General features: G+C 40.3%; 1 protein-coding gene across 8 annotated transcripts in view; it reads right to left on the reverse strand.

Moving 5' to 3' along the window:
* The window catches only part of LOC138158899 (integrin alpha-M-like), a 69,562-nt gene that overhangs the window by 5,293 nt on the left and 43,262 nt on the right, over positions 1-21,007 (reverse strand). For all 8 annotated transcript variants that reach the window (XR_011167763.1, XM_069085218.1, XM_069085217.1 and 5 more), the window contains 15 exons: positions 15,389-15,519; positions 15,107-15,264; positions 11,467-11,621; positions 9,753-9,884; positions 9,562-9,635; positions 6,811-6,952; positions 6,592-6,708; positions 6,414-6,493; positions 6,193-6,276; positions 5,461-5,539; positions 4,202-4,309; positions 3,933-4,010; positions 3,445-3,558; positions 3,181-3,279; positions 2,136-2,246 (listed from right to left, as the gene is read on the reverse strand). Coding sequence is in view for 7 of the 8 variants with exons in the window: in XM_069085218.1 (XP_068941319.1) it covers positions 2,136-2,246; positions 3,181-3,279; positions 3,445-3,558; positions 3,933-4,010; positions 4,202-4,309; positions 5,461-5,539; positions 6,193-6,276; positions 6,414-6,493; positions 6,592-6,708; positions 6,811-6,952; positions 9,562-9,635; positions 9,753-9,884; positions 11,467-11,621; positions 15,107-15,264; positions 15,389-15,519 (1,662 nt within the window). In the remaining variant the exon portion in view is untranslated. The remainder of the gene's footprint in view (positions 1-2,135; positions 2,247-3,180; positions 3,280-3,444; positions 3,559-3,932; positions 4,011-4,201; positions 4,310-5,460; positions 5,540-6,192; positions 6,277-6,413; positions 6,494-6,591; positions 6,709-6,810; positions 6,953-9,561; positions 9,636-9,752; positions 9,885-11,466; positions 11,622-15,106; positions 15,265-15,388; positions 15,520-21,007) is intronic.

Below are 21,007 nucleotides of genomic sequence, written 5' to 3' on the forward strand. Positions count from 1 at the left end.
ATTGATGATACTAACCAAGAACATAAAGAACTAAGGAAAATATTTTTTTTTATTCAACAACACTTGGGAAGATGATTTATCTGTCTGGTGGAAAATGAACTCAGACCACTATCTTCCAGTACAGCATCTTATTCCATGATAGATTCCAAAGGGATAAATGAACTCACTTAAGTCTTACTATGATGCTTCATTGTAGCAAGAAAGTAAGACTGGGTTTGGGTTTTGTTTTGGTTTTTTTTTTTTTGCTTTTTGGAGGGGGGAAGGCAGGACAATTGGGGTTGAGTGACTTGCCCAAAGTCATACGGCTAGTAAGTGTTAAGTGTCTGAGGCTGGATTTGAACTCAGTGCTCTATTCACTGTGCCACCTAGTTGCCCCTGAGCCTGGATTCTTGAATATTAATGCTAACTCTTGTAAATTCTACCATACTTGAAAGGCTTTGAGTATGGTCCTAACCACAGACTAATCGTGTTTTCTCAGGACCAGTCTAGCTCAGTCCAGAGAAACCAATCTCCGATAGTGTGAGCACTTGATGAAATAGCCATCCATGGCAACCTATGCAACTGTCACCAGTAGGTGTTGTTGCTGTCAGAGGTAATGGTGGGCCACTGGTAATTGCTTCTTTCTAGTCTCTGCTCCTTTTTGGAAGGGTTTGGAGCTGAATCCTTCTAGGCCACACCTATCTCCTCTAATGAGGCCAGTTCAAGGTATGACTTTCTTGTAGGTTATTGCTTTATCTTCCCTGCTTTTGTCTTCTTTGAAACTGAAGGCTAGAGATTTAGTCAGTCATATACTATTACAATAATGCATTAGTATATTACTAATATAATTAGTATATTATTATAATATACTATAATATACAACATATTAGGGGCAACATAATGACCTTCAGATCCAGATAGCCCCTATTTCTCTGCTATTTTGTGGCATTAACATTAGACGAAAAGTTGCTAATTAAATCATAACTGCTCAGATCTAGCTTTAATTTAAATAGTGTATATTTTCAGCTGATTCTTGATTTCCTTCATTCCCGTTTTCTTGACATGGACTAATTACAGCAACATTCAATACAAGCTTTTTTAACCAATTGTGAACCTAATTAAGGATAAAGGAAGTAGCTTTGGTAAAAAGAAACTCCCCAAAAGAGTATGTGACAGCATCTGTTATTGGACAAGAATAGGTAAGGGAAGTTGGGGACAAAATAGACCAGGGATGGGGAACCTGTGGCCTCAAGGTCACATGTGGCCCTCTAAGTCCTCAAGTGTAGCCCTTGGACTGAATCAAAACTTCACAGAATAAATCGCCTTAATAAAAAGATTGATTCTGTAAAACCTGGACTCAGTCAAAAGGCTGCAACCAAGGACCTAAGAAAGCCGCATGTGGCCTCAAGGCCGCAGGTTCCCCATCCCTGGAATAGATCCTTTGCAACTTCTGTCAGTCCTTAAAGCCACACTTGTCATCAACCAGCAAAAACCCTTTGAATCCTGGAGAAAACAACTTTAGGGAAAAATCACATGTCACTCAAGACCAGCAGAGAGCAGGCCCAAGTGGGAACAGCAAAATAGCGTCACAAGAAACAATGGTAGGTCTTGTTGCATCAAAACTATGAGTTGCTTCTTTACGAAGTCTTTGCTATAGATTTTCCCTCAGTGCATGCCTCTCTACACGTGTGCTGTCTTTCTATACCTCTTCCATTTTCCTCCCACTGATCCATTTGTGAGATTGTGCCTCCAATTCATGAGGAAAATGTTTTATTGCTACTTTCTTACCATACTCTTTCATTAGTTGCCTATGATTTGAATGAATGGTGTCCTTTGGTTGACTAGCAAAAATCACTCCCCCACTTTAGTAGGGCTTATGAGCTACGGTCTTAAGGTGATCCATACTCATAAAATAGTTTGATTCTAGGGTACCCATGTGAGAATTAGAGACTTCCCCTAAGTGCTACAACTGTTTTTTTGGGGGGAAAGAGCTATTTATTATGATATATTCAATGAGGAGTATTCTGAGGGTTTGTGTGATATGTTGAAAACAAATTCTAATCAATAAAATTATTTAAAGAAAGAGGCTCAAAAGGAAGAAAATCTTTCAGTCTGAGAACAATGTTGGAGATAAATGGTGGGGTAAGGGATTTCACCTTGTATAGTCCAGCTGTGATCAGTGCTAAGAGCACCAGCCCCCCAATGCTGCTGCCCACAATGAGGGGAACAGGAGAATAAACTTCATATCGTTCAACTTTCGTCTCTGCCTGGAGGTTGGTTGGTAAGAGGTGACATTGAAAGAAAAGAAATTCCAATGAACAAAAGTAATCATATTGACTTTTTTACCCCCCTTTTCCTAAATCTGTTTCAATTCAGAACTTGGGACTTCCTTATTTAAGTTCTGGGTTTTCTTACTGGAACTTTATTCCCCTTGAATCCAAGCTACTTAACTAATCCAACACAAAACCCCTCTTTTTTGGATTCCTAAAAAACAATAAAAACCCAATTTGTACAAAATGCATCTGGGAGCATTGCCCCATAGACTGGGCTCTTCCCAAACCCAGATTCCACTCCTGTCTAAGAATATTTGTACTCTGCTACACAGGGTAGTGCTTGAGTGCTAGAATGGGAACTGGAGGACCCGAGTTCAAATTCTGGCCCTGCTGCTTGTATGTTGAACAAGTCACTTAACTTCTCTGGACCTCAGTTTTCTCATCTTTTAATTTTTTAATTTTTAAAATTTTTATTTATTTTTGCCCTTTTCTTTTTGGAGGGGCAAAGGCAGGGCAATTGGGGTTAAGTGACTTGCCCGAGGTCACATGGCTAGTTTTTTGTGTTAAGTGTTTGAGGTCGCATTTGAACTCAGGTCCTTCTGACTCCAAGGGTAGTGTTCTATTCACTGTGCCACCTAGATGTCCTTCTTATCTTTTTTTTTTTTTAAGCAATTGGGGTTAAGTAACTTGCTCAAGGTTACATGGCCAGTTATTTCTGGGTGTGGTGCTAAGTGTCTGAGCCCGGGATTCGATCTCCAGGTCGTCCCAACACTGGAACCAGTGCTCTTACTCGCTGAGCCACCTGGCCGCCCCCTTATCTTTTTAAAGAAGAGACCGGACTACATGATTTATAAGGTCCTTTTCAGTTCCAAGTCTAGGATCCTATAATCCCATGTGTGTACAGATAGTTCCTATAAACACAAGTTACCTGGGCTCTAATAAACATTTGTCCTGGAAGTAAGGCGTATATGGACTCATTAAAAGTTATTTCAGCCACGCTTGCAACCAATAGGTCGTTCCGCTTTGTCTGTGGGGGGAAAAGGGAGTGTGTTGGGGGAAGGATTAAAACAAGGTGTTCTTTAAGTTTAGACAAAGAATAGGGAACATATATAATTCTTGCATGGTCAGCTGTTCTGACCACACAGGAATTAGATATATTGAAATGGGAGCCTCTCATCATATGTCTACATACCTGCTTGACCCAGCCAAAGCTCAGGTTGCCTTTGATGGTGAAGTTCAATTCCTCATGAACGTTAAAGATGGGGATGTCACAGCGAATTTTCTGGCAGACAGCAATGGAGCAATTCTAGAAGGAAGAAAGAGTGATAGATGAGAAAGAAAGAAGCTAACAGATCAGAAAATACAATAAAATGCTCTAACAACAATAACAGCAGCCAACATTTAGGTAGCACTTGAATATTCACAAAGTGTCTTATTGATACCATCTCATTTGATCCTCACAACCCCGTGAGGTAGGCATCATTATTCCCAATTTATGGATGAGGAAACTGAGGCTGGGGGAAGTTAAGTGATTTTCCCAAGGTCACAAAAGTGGCAGTTGAATCCAGCTAACTAAATCAGGTAACTGGCTCTGATATGGTATAAGAGCATCTGACTTTAACAACAGGTCTTCTCTAACTCTGACATGTAGGTATCCCCAGAGTTTTCGTCCCCTCTTACCACTACTGAAGTTTTCTGAAGCTGTGCCAGGAAGTCAGACTGATTGGGAGCTTTTATTTCTGAGATACATGAGAGATTCTGAGGAAAGAGAGAGACTGTCAAGGATGAGGTTAAAATGGGAAATGCTGAGTTAGCTCTGAAAGAGAGTCTGGAATTTTATCCAAGAGAAGTCTGAGAGATAGTGTAAATTTCCAAGATGCAAGAACAAAGAGGGAGAGTTTCACATTTGACCCAGGAATATATCGGTAAAAATGTGGGAATATGAATACCTGGGGGTGGATGACGGTAGCATTCTCCCAAACGTTTTCCTTGTTCAACTTAACTGGGACCCAGAAGTAAATTTTGATGGGGAGATCCCGTTGACCTAGGTTGTTCACCTTTACAGAGAGGGTATGGATTTCAATGTTTAGTTTCTATGTTCTCTTATATGCTCTTTTCTAAAAATCAAGTAGTATTGCCTTTAGGAAGACAACTATTCCCTCATTTCCAAGACCTCAGGACCCAGGTGCAGAACTGTAACTAGGGTAGGGCAATTTGGGCTTTGTCCTATATGCCATCAGATTGGAGTGAGGGAAATTGCTGTTTGCTTTTTTCCTATTGTCTGGAGACCTCCTTGCTTGAACCTTGATTATCTGCCAGTTCGTTCTGCTACAGGGATTAGTGTGGGGGAAGTAGGTGGCCCCAGGAGGGGGCAAGGGAATAAAGTTAATGACGGTAAAAGTCAGGAGAGGAGAGGGGAAAAGGACAGGCACTCCTTTTTCCAGAGGTTGTACCAAAAGTTGAACTGTCTCTACTTCCTTCCACTTTCAAAATCCCTTTCCCCTGTTACCTTTTATTCTAATTCCTATCCAATCCAGCTCTGATCCTCTAAACCAACTCTCTCCCACTCCTGCCCCACTCTATCCTTTCTTCCTCTGCCCTCTTTTTCATTGTGTACTCTAGAATGATTAGCTGTTGCCAAAATTCCTTCCATCTTATATCTTTTCCTCAGTTTTTCCCTCTTCTAATTTTCACTGAAACCTGGTTTTCCCCTGAATACATCCTACCTCTTGGCACCATTTCTAAGGCTGGTTGCTCATTTTCTCACATCACTTAGCACACCCAGCCAAGATGAAGAATTGGCATACTCCTTGTTCTCCACTGCCATCTTTAGACCCTCCTTCTACTTTCATCACTCAGCAATCACCCCCTTTAAAAATTACTCTTTCTTGTCCAGATTCCTGCTGCTTCATCTGTGTACCTCTAGGCCATTCTCCCAAGAAATTCACTCTCCATCTTCTGAGTCACTCCAACATCTACTCCCTTCAAAAACCCTGTTCCTGTCAGTTCTTTATTCTCCAGTTGAACAGAATGACCTTTCTCCAGTTTACATCAACCATTCACAGTAGTGATCATACCTTTAAAGTTATGCCTCCTCGCTACACCCCTCCCTCCAACCTCTCCAGGCTCAATTGCATTTGTCCCAGGTGTTAGAATTCCTAATTACAACTCTTCCCAGATGTCATGGCCTTCTACACCATTCCCCTACTCGGTATATGTGCTTCAAACCAGGGCTATTCTTCTCCTCTGAGTCTGAGAAGTTGAAATATTTTGTAGACTCTTCATGGCTGATGGAAAAAAGATGGAAGATGATACAAGATTAGAAGCAGTGCCACTAGATTTTAAGCCCTGAAAGGCATAGGCTGTTTCTTAACCACTAATCTATTTGTCTATAGTACCTTAAACTGTATATAAATATGTGTTGACTGGATGAATGAACTGGCAGTGTAGAACCCAACCTCAGTTGGAATGCCAGAGGGGAATAAAGAGATAGGTAGGTGATGGGCAAGAAAGAGAATATAACATTAGAGATTTAAAACTGGAAGTTGTAGGTCATCTAACTCAGTTCCATTGTTTTAGAAACAAGGAAATGCAGTGGCAGAGAAGTTGAGTGACTTGCCCAAGGTAACACAAGTAGTTAAATGACAGAGCCATTATTTAAATCCAGATCTTTTAGTTAGGAAGCCAGCATCCATTCCATCACACCACACTACCTCTTCTAGGATGAAGAATTCAGAGACCATGGGGTAAAGAAGCAGTAAAAGTAAAAGACAGGGAGATAATCATTAACCTGAGTATGAAATGCTAGTAGTGTCTGGGACATAAACACTTGTAGCACATACAGTCAGACAAAACTACGACTATGGACCAATCTGAGCGTGGTAGGAAGGCCAACTGCATTAGCAGCCCTCTGGGGGAGTGGAGTGAAGGGAGTTGGTACCTGCTGATCACTGGGTAGATAGCATATTTCACTGGTAACTCCAACTGGAAGGAAGTCTTGTTGGTGGGACGTGCATTATTTTCACTAGAGAGAAGAGAGGGAGGTCCATCCAGATGAGGCTACGGGGAAGATTTGTTTGCCCAAGGACATCCAAGGGGCACAGTGTGGAATCCTACCATCAACAAGAGGTAGGGTTTTTCGTCAAAGGACATTGATCTCACCTGACCACATTTGCCTTGAAGACCATTTTGTTTCCAAGGGAAGCCACAGGGGAGACATAAAATGTTGCATTAAAACTGACCTGAGTAGGGAGAGAAGAAGAAAGTGAGAAGAGACTGAAAGGGAAGGAGTGAAGGAAAAAGGGGGAAAGGAGAAGGAGAGGAAGGTGGTATTGCTGACCTCACTTCCTTCCCGAAAGATGGGGTGACTAATGAGACACTGGTTGGTTGGTTCACTCTTACTCTCAGATGTTTCAAACTTACAGTCCACACTCATGGAACGATACCGTGGCTGATTCTGTGGGAGGGAAGGAAAGCAGAGGCAACTGAGTTAACACAGAGACAGATATCTCTGGAGAGGGCAAAAACTGGACAGTACTGACACTAAGAGTTGAGTTACCCGAATCTCTGATACTCCTTTAAATGACAGTCCTGGGGGATATAAGAAAGTCATCAAGGTCCCATAGGAATCTTCACCCTGGTTCCTCACTGTCACTGTCACATTTAGCTCTTGGAAGCTTCCAACCACCAGGATCTGTAAGCTTCAAGGGAAATGAGGGAGGCAGTCAGTAATTAAGAACTTAGGGGAAGACAACATGAAAAACAACTATGCACAAACAATGTGTATATAGGCTAAATTGGAATTTTTTAAAGTAGGGAGGTGACATGGTCAGACTTGTACTTTAGGAAAATCACTTTGGTGGCTGAATGGAGGATGGACTGGAGAAGGAAGAGACCTGAGGCAGGCAGATCTTGAAGGTTTGAATTCTCTCGTCTCCAGAACTTAGATTCTAGATCCTTGCTGTCCAGGTTAGGGCTGAAATCATGCTTTACCTCACTCTCCAGTCCCTGCCTATCTTCTTGGAAGTTACGCCAAATGCCTTTCCACCAAGCCTCCCTTTGTACCTCCCTACCCTCTAGTTTTGGAGCCTTGATCAAATCCACTCTGTTAGTGTTCCTGGAAGGATGTTGTAATCTATTTGTGGCCCCGCTTGCCATTCCAAATACTTTCCAGACCAAAGTGACCTTCTCTAGCTACCACTTTAAGTGTATTAATAAGTGTATTCTCTCTCTCAGTGAGAATGTAAACTTGAAGGCCCAGCCTGTCATCTTAACCTCTCAATCATCTGATCGAAAGCATTTTTGTGCAGTGTTGGAGAAAAGTGCCATCTTCCCAGTCACCCAGGCTTGCATTCTAAGTGCTATCCTCAACTCTATTCACTCACCCTGTCCCCAGTATCCAGTCTGTTGCCAAAGCCTGTCAATTTTACCTTACTAACACCATTTAAGCTCAGCTCTGAGAAGACTAAATCAATTCCTAGAAAAGCCTTCAGAAAAGCAAAATTACAAAACTTTTCCAAGTAATATGTCACAAGAGGTTATTGATGAAATATATAGAAGAAATATAAAACTAACCACAAAATTGGAAAGGGAATATTTTACCTTGCATAATATTAAAATAAGACCATCACTGGTGAGAGAAGATGAAAGGCAATACTCTAGAGAAAGAGTTGGAAAACAATGTCTAACAAAAGTAAAACCTTTGAGAAAAAGTAATCAAGAATTCCTACTTAACAATTCACCAGAAAGCATAATGAAACTAGTGTTAAAAAGGGAATGAAAAGACCATAATTTGGGGGTGGGGGGATGAGGCAACCAGGGTTAAATGACTTGCCCAGGGTCACACAGCTAGAAAGTGTCAAATGTCTAAGGCTAGATTTGAACTCAGGTACTCCAGACCCCAGGGCCATTGCCCTATCTACTGTGCCATCTAGCGCTCTGAAAAGACCATAATTTAATGCAACTGCCACAAGTAGAAAAAACTGGTTTCAAAAAGGAGACCTATATGGCTGCTATAAAAGACTGAAAATAGACCATTCAAAAGCTACTTTGAAAACCAAGCCTCTGGAAACAAAAAAAGAACATATTAACATATATAAAGTGACTGTGAAGGAAAAACCTGAGCCAATAGTCATACCATGTGTCCAGAATTTTGAAGTCCAACCAGAAATGAAAGACTATTTATACAAATCCAAGTTACCCTCATCAAGTAATATTTATGCTTATTTAACTTCAGACAAGGAGGAAGAAACAAATTTGAAATCCAGTGTTATGGAAAGTGCAAAGAGAACAACATGAAGAAGCCACTATTGACAGCTCCACAGTTCCAGAAAGAGCTACGTGCCATTTATGTTGAACCTAAAGAAACTATTACTGAAAGATGATCAACAACCACACAATCTTTTGACTATAGTAGAATTGTAGAAATTAACAATTCAAAACCATCTATATTCCCAAAAGTCTTATAAAGAGAAAACTTAAAGCCAACAGGAAAGAGATTACATTGAGAAACAAAACAGCCCCTTTTCAAGACAGTTAAGATATCAGCAGCCTCACAGCCCGCCACAAGACTACTACTTTTTTGTTTGTTTGTTTTCTTTTAATAGTATTTTCACAAAACTGCTTCTAAGGGAATCTCCAGAATACACTGCTATTTCCTTGGTCTGGAAAAAGAAATATACATCGTCCCCTAGAGGGCGCCAAAATATCATATTGGGAGTAGAGGAACCCCAATACGCGAGTAGACGCCGGTCAAAACTATTCAGATTTACAGAGATTTACATTTGCCCTTATGTAAGTGTATGGAAAAAGCAAAAACAAGATCAAGGTTTGATTGGGGAAGAAGATGAGATGATAATCAATACACATTTAAAAATCGTGCAAGACCAAGTACTGCTCAAGGGTTTAACAAACAATTGAAAGAAAGCTTTGGGTGGTTTCAGCAGGCTTGTTTCAAGTAAACATTACAAACCCGGATCTAGAGGAATATGATCAGGAGAAAAAAAGACCAAAAAGATCTTGGAAAATGTTCGATCATTTGTGATGTCCTAAATTGTTAAAGTTTATAAGTGAAATGCAAGTATGAGGATGATTAAGGTCACGAATCTCCTGCTAATGAAATATAATCAGTTCTCTTATTTAGCAGTTCACTACAAAATTCATCTGGTTAGTCATTGTTTTCATTGAAGTACAAAATAAATATTTATGACACAAAAAGAAAATAATAATGCTAAAGCTGTACAGTGCCTGGATATTTGAAACAGAGCAGATTTTAGGGAGAACAAAGAATAAGACTAGTAATATCTCTTACCTCAGGAAACTAAAGGTGATACTAAGATCATCTTGACAAATACTATCATTGCCACAGTTCTTCTCAAAGGGAAGCTGCAACAGAAAGGAATCCTGCATCCTGGTGCATCCCAGGCTGAGATCAAAGCTTCTATTCCCCAGATCTCTGCTCTGCCCCGCCCCAGACCCCAGCAGCACTGCCCCAGGACTCACAGCTTCTGTGAAGAGCCTTGGAGCATTCACTGATAGAACAGGTCGGAGGTTCCCAGCTGAGGCAATGGGCTGTCCCACCAGTGAGAAGTTGAGGCTTAGGATGATGGGAGTCACTGAGTCCTCTACACAATCCTGAGGGAGAATTGGCATTAGAGAATCTGGTCATGTTGTCCCACTGCATTGGTTTCAAGTCCCACAAACATCTACTAAATACAAGTCCCTTTGATCGGCACTTGGGATACAAAGACTGGAATACCAAAGATACGAAGATTCACCTTGAGGAGAAGACCAGTGTTATATATACTTTTGTAAAAATGTATAATGCTAATTTTTGTTTCCACAAATGAGGCCAAAGTAGAGTGAAAAATCTGGGAGAAAAGATAGTGCTGAAAGAACTAAAATTTATACCAAGGATAAACAGCAGTAAGAAAGGCAAAGAGTGGAGATCATCAGGGAGAATTTCAAAATTACAATTGCAAAGATTCAGAAACAAAGTAGATGCCCATAGGTTGGCAAATAGATACACAAATAGTGACATGTTAATGTCACAGAATATTGCTGTGCTATAAGAAATGATAAATATGAGGAATACAGAGAAGCCTAGAAAGATTTACATAATCTGATGCAAACTGAAGTAAGCAGCACTAAGAAAACAGAACACACGACCACAATATAAATGGAAAGAACAACAAAAACAATCAGAAGTGAATATTGCAAAATGACAAAGAATACAAATCTTGACAAAAAATTTAGAAGGCACAGATCCAAAGAAGACATATGAGAAGACACTACTAGCACCCCTCTCCTTTGCAGAAGCAGACTCATGGCTATGGTATACATAGTATATATTTTCAGACTATTTCAAAATATTGATTTTGCTGATTTTTTCTCTTTATAAAAGTATTATTTGTTATATGAGATTTCTCTCTGAAAGAAATTCTAGCAATGTAAAATACAAAAGGTATCAATTAAAAATGTATTTTTAAAAAGAATTTTACTTTGCTGTAGTAGAAAGTGCAGTAGATTTGGAGCCAGGTTCAAATCCCATTTTTGCTACTTAATACTGTGTAGCTTTAGACAAGTCACTATGACTCTTTGGGACTCAATTTCCTTATATGTAAAATGAAGGGGTTGGATTAGATGATTTTTGATCAATTCCAGGGCTAAATATATTATCCTATGTAAATGGAAGCTAGAACATAAGCTTGGACAGACTATAGGAAATAGTGGAGGACAGAAAGTCCTAGTGTGCTACATCTAGTCTATGGGGTCAGGAAGAGTCAGACATAATTAAACAACTGAACAACATACAGGGTTGGGGAGCCTGCAGCCTAGAGGCCAATGTGGTCTTCTAGGTCCTTGGGTGTGGCCTTTTGAATAAATCCAAGTTTTACAGAGCACACCCTTTTAAGAGGATTTGTTCTGTGAAGTTTGATTTCAGTCAAAGGGTCACACTTGAGGACGTAGAGAGCCATTTGTGACCTCGAGGCTGGTACGACAACAACAATGATAGGAGAAAGACAAGGACGTGAGTAATTATAATTGAAGGGAGGAGAGAAAGTACAAGGGAAAAGTCCAGAAAAATTGATGTGAGCATTTTAAGAAGTATCACTTTTGGGGTGGCACAGCATGGAGAGAGAAAGGGGTAACTGGTGCTTAGTTTTGTCTTTATGGTTTTTTGCAGAGGAATACCCTCATCCAGCCCCGGACTCACTGGTAACAGTAACTTCACTTCTTCACAGATACTGTCCATGCCAACGATCAGGTTTCGCCTCCTCCTGCGGTTCTTTGTCTCATCAAAGATGGCTCGAGAATTAGAGCGTCCAGGATCCAAAACTAGGTCATATGTCACAGAGCTCTGGACTTTACCTTGGGTAGGAATAGAAGGATTAAGGACAAGAGTCAGATTCTCAGCTCCTCCATTAAGATAAGGGGGAATGAGGAGTCCCTGGGTTGCATTATAGGTCAGTGACTTTTTTTCTTTTATTTAAAAAAAATTATTTATTTTTACTTTTCAACGCTCACTTTTTTAAGATTTTGAGCTCTAAAATTTCCTCCCTCCCCAAGATGGTGTGCAATCTGATAGGCTATACATATACAATTATATTAAACACATTTAGGTCAGTGATTTAATTCTTATTTTATTCAGCTTGTTCCTACTTGGACCACATACACGCATGCACACATACACACACATATACTGTGTGATTAGGGAGAGAAGTAAGCAGTAATGAAATATCTGAGCAGCTTGTGAGTAGATGTTTACCTTAGCAACATCTACTCCAGGACATCACACCTTTTGATCATCTGTCCCCACTCTCCTGAAGCCAGGCTTTTTACTTTTTACTGTGTGAGTGGAGCCCTGGGTTCTTATGGAGGAGAATAGAGGGAGAGAGGGATGGATGAGTGTCTGATGTGAACTCCTTCAGAAAGTCCTTTGTGTCTATGGAGTAAAACAGTTTGGGTTGTTGGTGGGAAGGTCACCAACCTCACCAGCTTTACTTGGCCCTTTGCACTTTTTCCTGAGGTGACTTCTATGGCAACCAGGAAAAAATATTAGGGTTGAAAGTAATGTCTTCACCACAGCTCCACCCAGAACCTTTGCAGTTTTTCTAAGTGCAATACTTGCAACAGTTTGAAATGATTAAAGTTCTTGACCTAGGTTTTCAACCCAAGGGTACAATAGCTGTAAAAATGAACTTTTGGCTCGTAACAGAGGTCTGATTGAGAAACTACCTGAGCAGCCACTGAAGAAAAGCAGTTTAAAGGACAAACTTTGAAATGCCAAAAAGTTTCTCTAACTAGTTGGCTGAGGACTACATCACCCATATTTAAAGATAGTCTTGGGACGGAGAAGTCAGGTGGCAAAATGAAGAGAGCACCAGCCCTGGAATCAGGAGGGCCTGAGTTCAAATCCAACCTCAGACACTTGACACACTAGCTGTGTGACCTTGGGCAAGTCACTTAACCCCAATAGCTTTGTCCTTCCCTCCTCCAAAAAAGATAGTCTTGGGAATATAAACATGAGAGTGAAACACTCTTCCTGCTATGTTGAAGTCTCATCAGAGCTGAAGACCTGCAGGTAGCAGCAGAGAACAGCTCCCACTGTACACTAAGGTGCCCCTGAAAATCTGCAATAGCAGCAGCTCAGTGAAGAAGGGACTCAGCAAATAAATAACCAGCAGCAAGAACAGTATTAATGACGCTGCGTTGCAGGTGAAGATGCTTAGCAGAAAGCAGCAGCAGATCAGCAGAAATGGCCAAGCAGGACATTCAGCTGGAACTCTCAGCAGAGAGACGACCCCACTAATGTGAGTGCTCCAGGACTGGAGGGAGACAGGAATTCCCCAGTCATGTGTATTCCCAAAGAATGTGTCTGGCCATATGTGTTCCTTGGCCATATGTATTCCTCAGGTGTATGTACTTTCATGCATTACATATTTCCTGAATGCATGTCCTCTCCTGCTTGTGGTGTGGTAATTGTGAGAGTGTAGGAGCCCTGTGCATATGGGAGAAAATTTTATTTTCATTTATTTGGTCATGCTATATGATTAAAAGTCTTGCTTTAAACTAATGTATTCTCTGGCTGGCCAAGTAAAAGTAAACATATGGGTGGGCATTCATGAGCTATGATTTTTGAGTGGACTCTTACCTACAAATTTCCTTGACCTTGGGTAGCTTTTGGGGAGCTCATGTGTAGAGGAGCCCCAGATGATTCTTTATCTCTTCCCTACCTTACTAACCATGCCTGAGGATACCTTTCTAATTTCTTCTTGATCTGAAAGAACATGGTTTTGGCTACAGATCTTCATCAAGATAGGATAGTTAAGAGGCATAGTAGATAGAGTGCCCTGCCTGAAGTCAGGAACACTCATCTTCCTGAATTTAAATCTGGCCTCTGACATTTATTAGCTGTGTTACTTGGGCAAGTCACAACCTTGTTTGCCTCAGTTTCCTCATCTGTAGAAATAGAGAAGTAAATGGTAGACCACTCCAGTATCTTCATCAAGAAAACCCTTCATCACAAAGAGACCACATTGGACATGACTGGAAATTACTGAACAATTTCATCAGGGTGATTTTGTAAGCAAGCAAAGGCTGAAAGCCTTACTGGATAGTTATCTTTAGCTATTCCACAATTTTGTTCAGTCCTCTTTCTACTCATGGAGTATTCATGGAGGCCTTTCTTTATGCAAGCCAGGAGGCCCCAAAATATAGCCATTAAGGGGAGCTTGGGAAGGGACCTTTTGTGGTCCAATCTATGAGCTTCAGAGTGTACTCGGGTTAAGGAAGAAAGAAAGGAAGGAAGGAAGGAAAGAAGAAAGAAAGAAAGAAAGGAAGAAAGGAAGGAAGGAAGGAAGAGAAAGAAAGAAAGAGAGAGAGAGAAAGAAAGAAAGAGAGAGAGAGAGAAAGAAAAAAGGAAGGAACCTGGCCAATGAACCCCAAGTTAAGTGGGCAACTTTTGGACATCAAATTTTACCTTCCTTTGGAGAGGAGAAGGAGAGGGAGAAACATTAAACCCAGTTCACTCTGAAGCTCATAGATTGAACCACTTAATGTCTGTATTTTGGGCCCTCCAGGCTTATAGTGAAAGTCAATGGTAACTGTTTCTCTTGGTTGGAACAGCAACCCTGAGGGTCTTCCCCTCCCAGCTTGATTATTTTTCTTCTTATTTCTAATTAAAGGGGCCATCCCTTTACTTACTTCTTAAAGAGGCCTATTCACAGAATGGCTGTTACCTCACTCTAAGTGAGCACCTGAAAGGCCTTAGCCTAAAAGGGCCAGGGTCTCCCATTGCATCCTGGGCTACCTCCAGTCATCCTGATGAATATCTGGCCACTGGACCCAGATGGCTCTGGAGGAGAAAGTGAGACTGGTGACCTTGCACAGCCCTGCCTCACTCAAATCAAAGTCAGCTCCAAGTCATGTCATCATTTCCCTGATGGTCCTCTTTGAAAATTAAGAACAAACACAACAACAACCAACAAACACAACTTTTACACAAAATACACACCAACATTTCCACCTATTGAATTTGAATAGTTCTTTCAAGACTTATTTCAAGAGCCACCTTCTTTATGGAACTTTCCCAGATCTTTCCAGATGAAAGTGACCTTTCATTCTTTATTTTTCTTATAGCAGTTTGGGTAGATTTCCTCTTCTACCAGCCCGTGTTGTATCATCTCTGCCCCCTCCAACCCCAATTATATTGTAAGATCCTTGAAAACAAGGAATGGGTTCTTTTTCATCTTTGAATCCTCCGTCCAAGTTCGGTACCTTATACACTGCAGGTGTTTAATTAGTATTTGCTGAATTGAATTTTAATACCATAATACATTATCACTAATTCTTACCTAGTCGGTCTGCTGTATTCTTACGGGTAGTGAAACAGAGTCTGGCGACTCCAGCTTCTTGATTGGTTTTCACTTGTTCCCGACACTCAAACACAGACCTCAACAACTCTTTGGGAGTAATTTGCATGGACACTTCCAATTTCAGTACTGGCTGGGTCCTATGGGGAAAGAACAGAGGTTTTGGAGGACAAAATGTGGTTTTGGGGGTTACAGACAATAGAAAGAAGGGAACTTAGGGGCAGGGTGTCTTGATTGCTCAGAGAAAACTGGCATAATTCTCACCTGAGCAGTAGCACCTCTCCATTGGCCCCCACAGCCACATCCACAAGTCCATCCTGGGTGATATCTTGACCTCCACTCAATGACTGTCCAAAATACTGGAGTGTGGGGGAGAATTGCGAACCTGCAATCCTCTGAGGAGAAAAAAATGTCAGAGAGACAGTTGAGAATGGAGTTGGTTATAAAGTGATTAAAACACTCAAGAGTATGCTCACAAGTTCCAATGGTCATTACAGCCAACTTCCTCAAGGAATCTTGGGGAATTTTCCTGTCTGGACAACACCTTTAAGATAAAATCTGGCCCCATCTTTCCACTTTAGCCCCTTTATAGTGTGTTATCTGCACATGACTTAGGGCACAAGAGAGTTTAAGCTAATGGGTGGGGATCTTGTTATAGTTAAGTAATTTAGAGTTAAGTTAATTATAAAGGTATACAGTGTTGTTCCTTAGTTTGCCTTGCCTTGGCTTTCAATCCACAAGCCTAGTTTTTACAATTCTCATCCACTTTACCGCCTGTGTATTTTCAATTGCCTCTCAGCCCAAGTTTGGGTGAAATCAGACCCATTGGTTACATTCTCCTACTTCAGCTTCCCTAATTACAGGTTTAAAGTGCATTCTTTGAAGCCACTTCAGTGCAATGCTAGTTGCTTTTCTCTTCTTACATTCTATGACCAGAATTTGCTTCAATTAGACTGCTTTTCTGATCCAAGTAAATTTCCATGCTACACTCTTCCTTCCTTCCTTCCTTCCTTCCTTCCTTCCTTCCTTCCTCCCTCCCTTCCTCCCCCCCTCCCCCCCCTCTCCCCCCCCCCCCCCCCTTTTCCTTTTTCTGATCCTGTGGATTCACTCTTGTCACACTTCTCTTTGGAAGGGTCTTCTCCACACACATTTCCCCCCTGCCCCCACCAATCTGTTGGATGTTCAAGGATGAACTTCACATATGTGGGGGGGGGGGGTGACCAAGATTAGGGTCTGGTCTTTAGCATAGTAGTTTCAGAAACTTGTTTTAATAAATTCACTCTAGAATGATCGGTCTTTAGGGATTAATCCATGCTAATTATATTCCCAAGAAACTACTTTCTAAGCAAGAATGCCAATTTGTTCTTTTACAATGGGGGATACACTTGGCATACGACCTGGGAACTCCTTTTCTGGTCCCTGGGAGACTTACCCAGGAGAACAAATTAGAGGTGGGAAGGTTGTTTTGTGAGCACAAGATTAGAGCAACGGGAGCTGGAACTATCTTGAGGGATAGTTCTCTAATGAGGTCTATTCATCTAAAAAAAAACTGAACTTTGTCCACTTATATTGGGGTGTACTTAATTTTTTGCCCTTAAAACACATTATTCTCTTTTTATAGTCTGGAGTCTCCTTCCTTGTTCTAGTTTATCTATATTACTCTTGCTTAGCTAATCACTTCTGGCCCATTTTGAAGTTATCATCTTTAAAACCCATATTTATGTAACAGATAAAGAGAATATCCTAGAATAACAGAATTGCAGAGTTGGAATGGACCTTTGAGATCAGCTAGACCAAGTTCTCCCCAAATCAAGAATCCCTGCAAATGATCTGCTTGAAAACTTTTAGTGAATGGGAACTCACTCTTTGCCCACAATGTTCATTCTATTTTTTTTCAACATCTATTAGGAAGTTTTTCTTCACAATGAATCTAAATCTGCTTCTCCAAAACTTCTACTAATTGTGCCCAGCTCTATCTTCTAGGGACGAGCAGAATAAGCCCAATTTCTTTTCTATGATATTACTTCCACTGTAGCTATTATGTCCCATCCCCTCCAAGTCTTTTCTTCTCTAGGCAAAATATTTCCAGTGACTTCAACCTATCCTCACATGAAACGAACTTGAGGGTTTTCATCATTCTGGTTGTCTTCTAACGAATATTTCCCAGTTTATTATGGTTCTTCCTAAAATGTGGAATCCAGAACTGAATATAATACTCTTAAGCATGGTCTGGCCTTGGTAGACTCTATTGAGACCTTCCTAGTCCAAGACACTCTGCCTTTAACATTGCCTGACAGCTGTTTTTGAAGGTGCTATGTCACAATGTTGTTTTATTTTAAGCTTATGGCCCACTAAGCTCCCAAGAGCTTTTTCGATTTGTGCAGTTGCCTAGCCCTGTCTCTTCCATCCTGCATTGGCGAAGTTGCTATTGTTGTTGTTTTGGTAGCTGAAGTAAGACTTTATATTTATAACTATTAAATTTCATCCTATTAGGCGTGTCTTAATATGCTAGCCTGTTGACATTTTTCCAACCTAAATTCTCATATGATGTGTTAACTACCCTCCAAGTATATCATTTGCAAACACGACTAACATGTCATATATCACATCATCCAACCTTACTCATAACATATAAAATATGATATCATTCCTAATGTGAATTACATATCCTACAACAATATTTCACAATAATATTCATAATAGGCTATATAATAATAAATGCTCATTCATAAAAATGTTGGTATACAAGTTGCCATTGTTCTCATGATGTCTATTGGCTTATATTCATGATGAACACTACAAGGATAGATGGCCAATGGTTCCACAAAATAATATTTCTTTCTTTTTTCTTTTTTTTTGGGGGTAGATGATGAAACCAACTCCCCTGACTCCTTTATTTACCCATCTGAGAAGAATCTCAAAACCACTCTTCCATTTCCCTGTTAAGCTTATCAACAACTTTACCTTTCATTTATAGCAAGAATGTTAATATGGATGTGGTTCACTCCCTTCAATAGTGTATGCATTTGTTGGTCATTGAGAAAAGTGCACATATTAAACATAATAAGGTGTCAATTAAGACCTACAGACTGTCCATAGAAATTATTCTTAGCAGTTACTGCTCCCTCTTCCATCACTCTGCTAATGTCTGTTCCTACAGAAATAATAAAAGATCACACAAAACTTAGGGCTACCTTGTATTTGTATTTGTTGAATGAGTAGCTAAGGTTTAAAAAAAGTCATCTGGTGAGCAATCTTCTAACTATAAGCCTCTCTATTATCTAGTCCTAGATAGCAGATGGTTTCTTACCAAGACTATACCTGAAGCCTTTCTATTTTGGTAGAATAGGCACCGTGCTAGAAGAGTCTTTATTTTTTTTAATTTTTAAAGCAATCGGGGTTAAGTAACTTGCTCAAGGTTACATGGCCAGTTATTTCTGGGTGTGGTGCTAAGTATCTGAGCCCGGATTTGATCCAGGTCATCATGACACTGGAGCCAGTGCTCTTACTCGCTGAGCCACCTGGCTGCCCCGAAGCAATTGGGGTTAAGTAACTTGCTCAAGGTTACACGGCCAGGTGTTTCTGGGTGGGTGCTAAGTGTTGGAGCCCAGATTCGATCCCCAAGTCTTCCTGACGCTGGAGCTGGTGCTCTTACTCGCTGTGCTACCTGGCCACCCCTAGAAGAGTCTTTAAAACAATAGGATGCAGACTTACAGAAAGGTAATTACAAGGACCTCCAAGGCTGTCTGGGATAGCATTCTTAATAAGAATCTCTTCTAAAACACAACTCATAAGTCATCATCTGGCCCAGGGGTGGGGAGCCTGCACCCTCGAGGTCACATGTGGCCTTCTGGGTCCTTGGGTGGGGCCTTTTGACTAAGTCCATGTTTTACAGAACAAATCTTTTTATTAAGGGGATTTGTTCTGTGAAGTTTGGATTCAGTCAAGGTGCTGCACTTGAGGACCTAGAGGGCCACATGTGGCCTTGAGGCTAAAGGTCCTCTATCCCTGAATTCTGGCCTTTATTTGAAAACCTCCGATGAGGTGGAAATCCCTATCTCCTGATGTATTCCATTCCACTTTCGGTAGTTCTAATTGTTAGAATTTTCTTCTTCCATTGAGACTACATTTGCCCCCTTGGAACTTCTACTCATTGCTGCTAGTACAGTCCTCTGGGTCCAAGAAAGATAGATTTAACCTTCCTTCCACATAGAGCCTCAAATACTGGAAGAAAACTATTGTGTCCCCTCTGTATTTTCTCCCCCATAGTCAAAATGTCTCTAGTTTCTTTGACCATTCTTCATGTGGAAAGAACTGAAGGTCCTTCACTATTTTGATTGCCCTTCTATGGACCCTTTACCAGTTTATCAATGACCTTCAGAAAATATGGCAGCAAAAATTGAATGCAGTGCCCCAAATCTGATCTGAGTTTATAGGCAGGACTACAGTGGGGTCAGTACCTCCCTTGTCCCAAACACAATACCTCTTAGGGCAACTTGAGATTTCATTAGCTTTCTTGGCTGTTGACTCATTGAACTTGCAGCCTACTAAAATCATTAACTCCTCCAAAGCATTCAACCTTTTCTTTAGCCATCCTCTTCTTCAATCTCCCACCAGCACTTAGACTCTGTCCCTTGGACCCTGGGTTCTGATAGGTGAGTTTTTGTCTTATCTTACCCAGAACCAGGCCAGCACATAATTTTAGACTTCCAGACCATGCTGTTGCATACATACCCCCTTCCTCCCCACATGCTTTCCAGCTTCCTTTTATATGCTGTCTTCACCCAGTGGGTCCCCCACTAAGATCTTCACTTTGAGAGTATGGACTGTCTTTTTTCCTTGTCTTTGTATTCCTAGGGCTTAATATAGTGTCTGTTTAACATATATATATATATATATATATATACTGTAATAAGAAATAATACATGCTATATTATATATGTTATTTATATATAAATTATTGTGTATGAATAATAAATCCTTTCTCATCAATTCACTTCTCTTTTTTCTATGATATGCTGTCAGCCATACCTCCTCTATCTTGTACTTGTGAGATGTATTTTTGAATCCATGTCTTTATATATATATATATATATACACATATGTACACACATATACATAATATACATACATATCCCTATTAAATTGCATCTTACCAGGTTCAGCCCAATTGTCTAACTTGTAAAGATCTTAAATCATAGCTCTTAATCAGTGTGGAAATTTTTTTCACAGCTTTGTGTTATCTGATCATATATGGCTTTATCCAAGACGTGGATAAAAATGTTAAACAGCTCAAAACCAAAATGGTGACCTGAGAAATTCCACTGCAGACCTTCAAAGCTAACATGGAAAAATTAGTGTCTACTCTTTGGATGTAATCAACCAATCTACTTCATTGTTCTGTCTCACATTTCTCCAACTTTTATACAAGAATTAATGGGGAGATTTTGTCAAATGCTTCTATGACATTTTTCTGAACTTCTAGCTTAGTAATAATAATAGTTGACATTTATACGTCACATTAAGGTTTGCAAAGCACTTTACCTATATCATCTCATTTTTCATTCTCACAACAACCTTGGGATATATGTACCATTATTATCTTCATTTTATAGATGAAGAGACAGACCATCAAAAAAGAGAAATGATTTATCTGGCATGACCTGCTCCTAATGAAGCCTGGGGCCATTGGGGATAATTGTCTCCTTTTCTTTATTGTTGTTAAGTCATTTTCAATCATGTTCCAATCTTGATAACCCCTTTTCAGTTTTCTTGGCAAAGATACTAGAGTTGCCTCCATTTCTAGGTATCTACTAACATTCCTCTAATGATATCTTTTAGAATTTTGTCAGTAATATGAATCAAGCTATAGTTTGTAGACTC

This window comes from Petaurus breviceps, unplaced genomic scaffold (genome assembly GCF_028583685.1).
Source record: "Petaurus breviceps papuanus isolate PSGF00001 unplaced genomic scaffold, PetGlider_PUasm1.0 175, whole genome shotgun sequence".
NCBI classification, from domain to species: domain Eukaryota; kingdom Metazoa; phylum Chordata; class Mammalia; order Diprotodontia; family Petauridae; genus Petaurus; species Petaurus breviceps.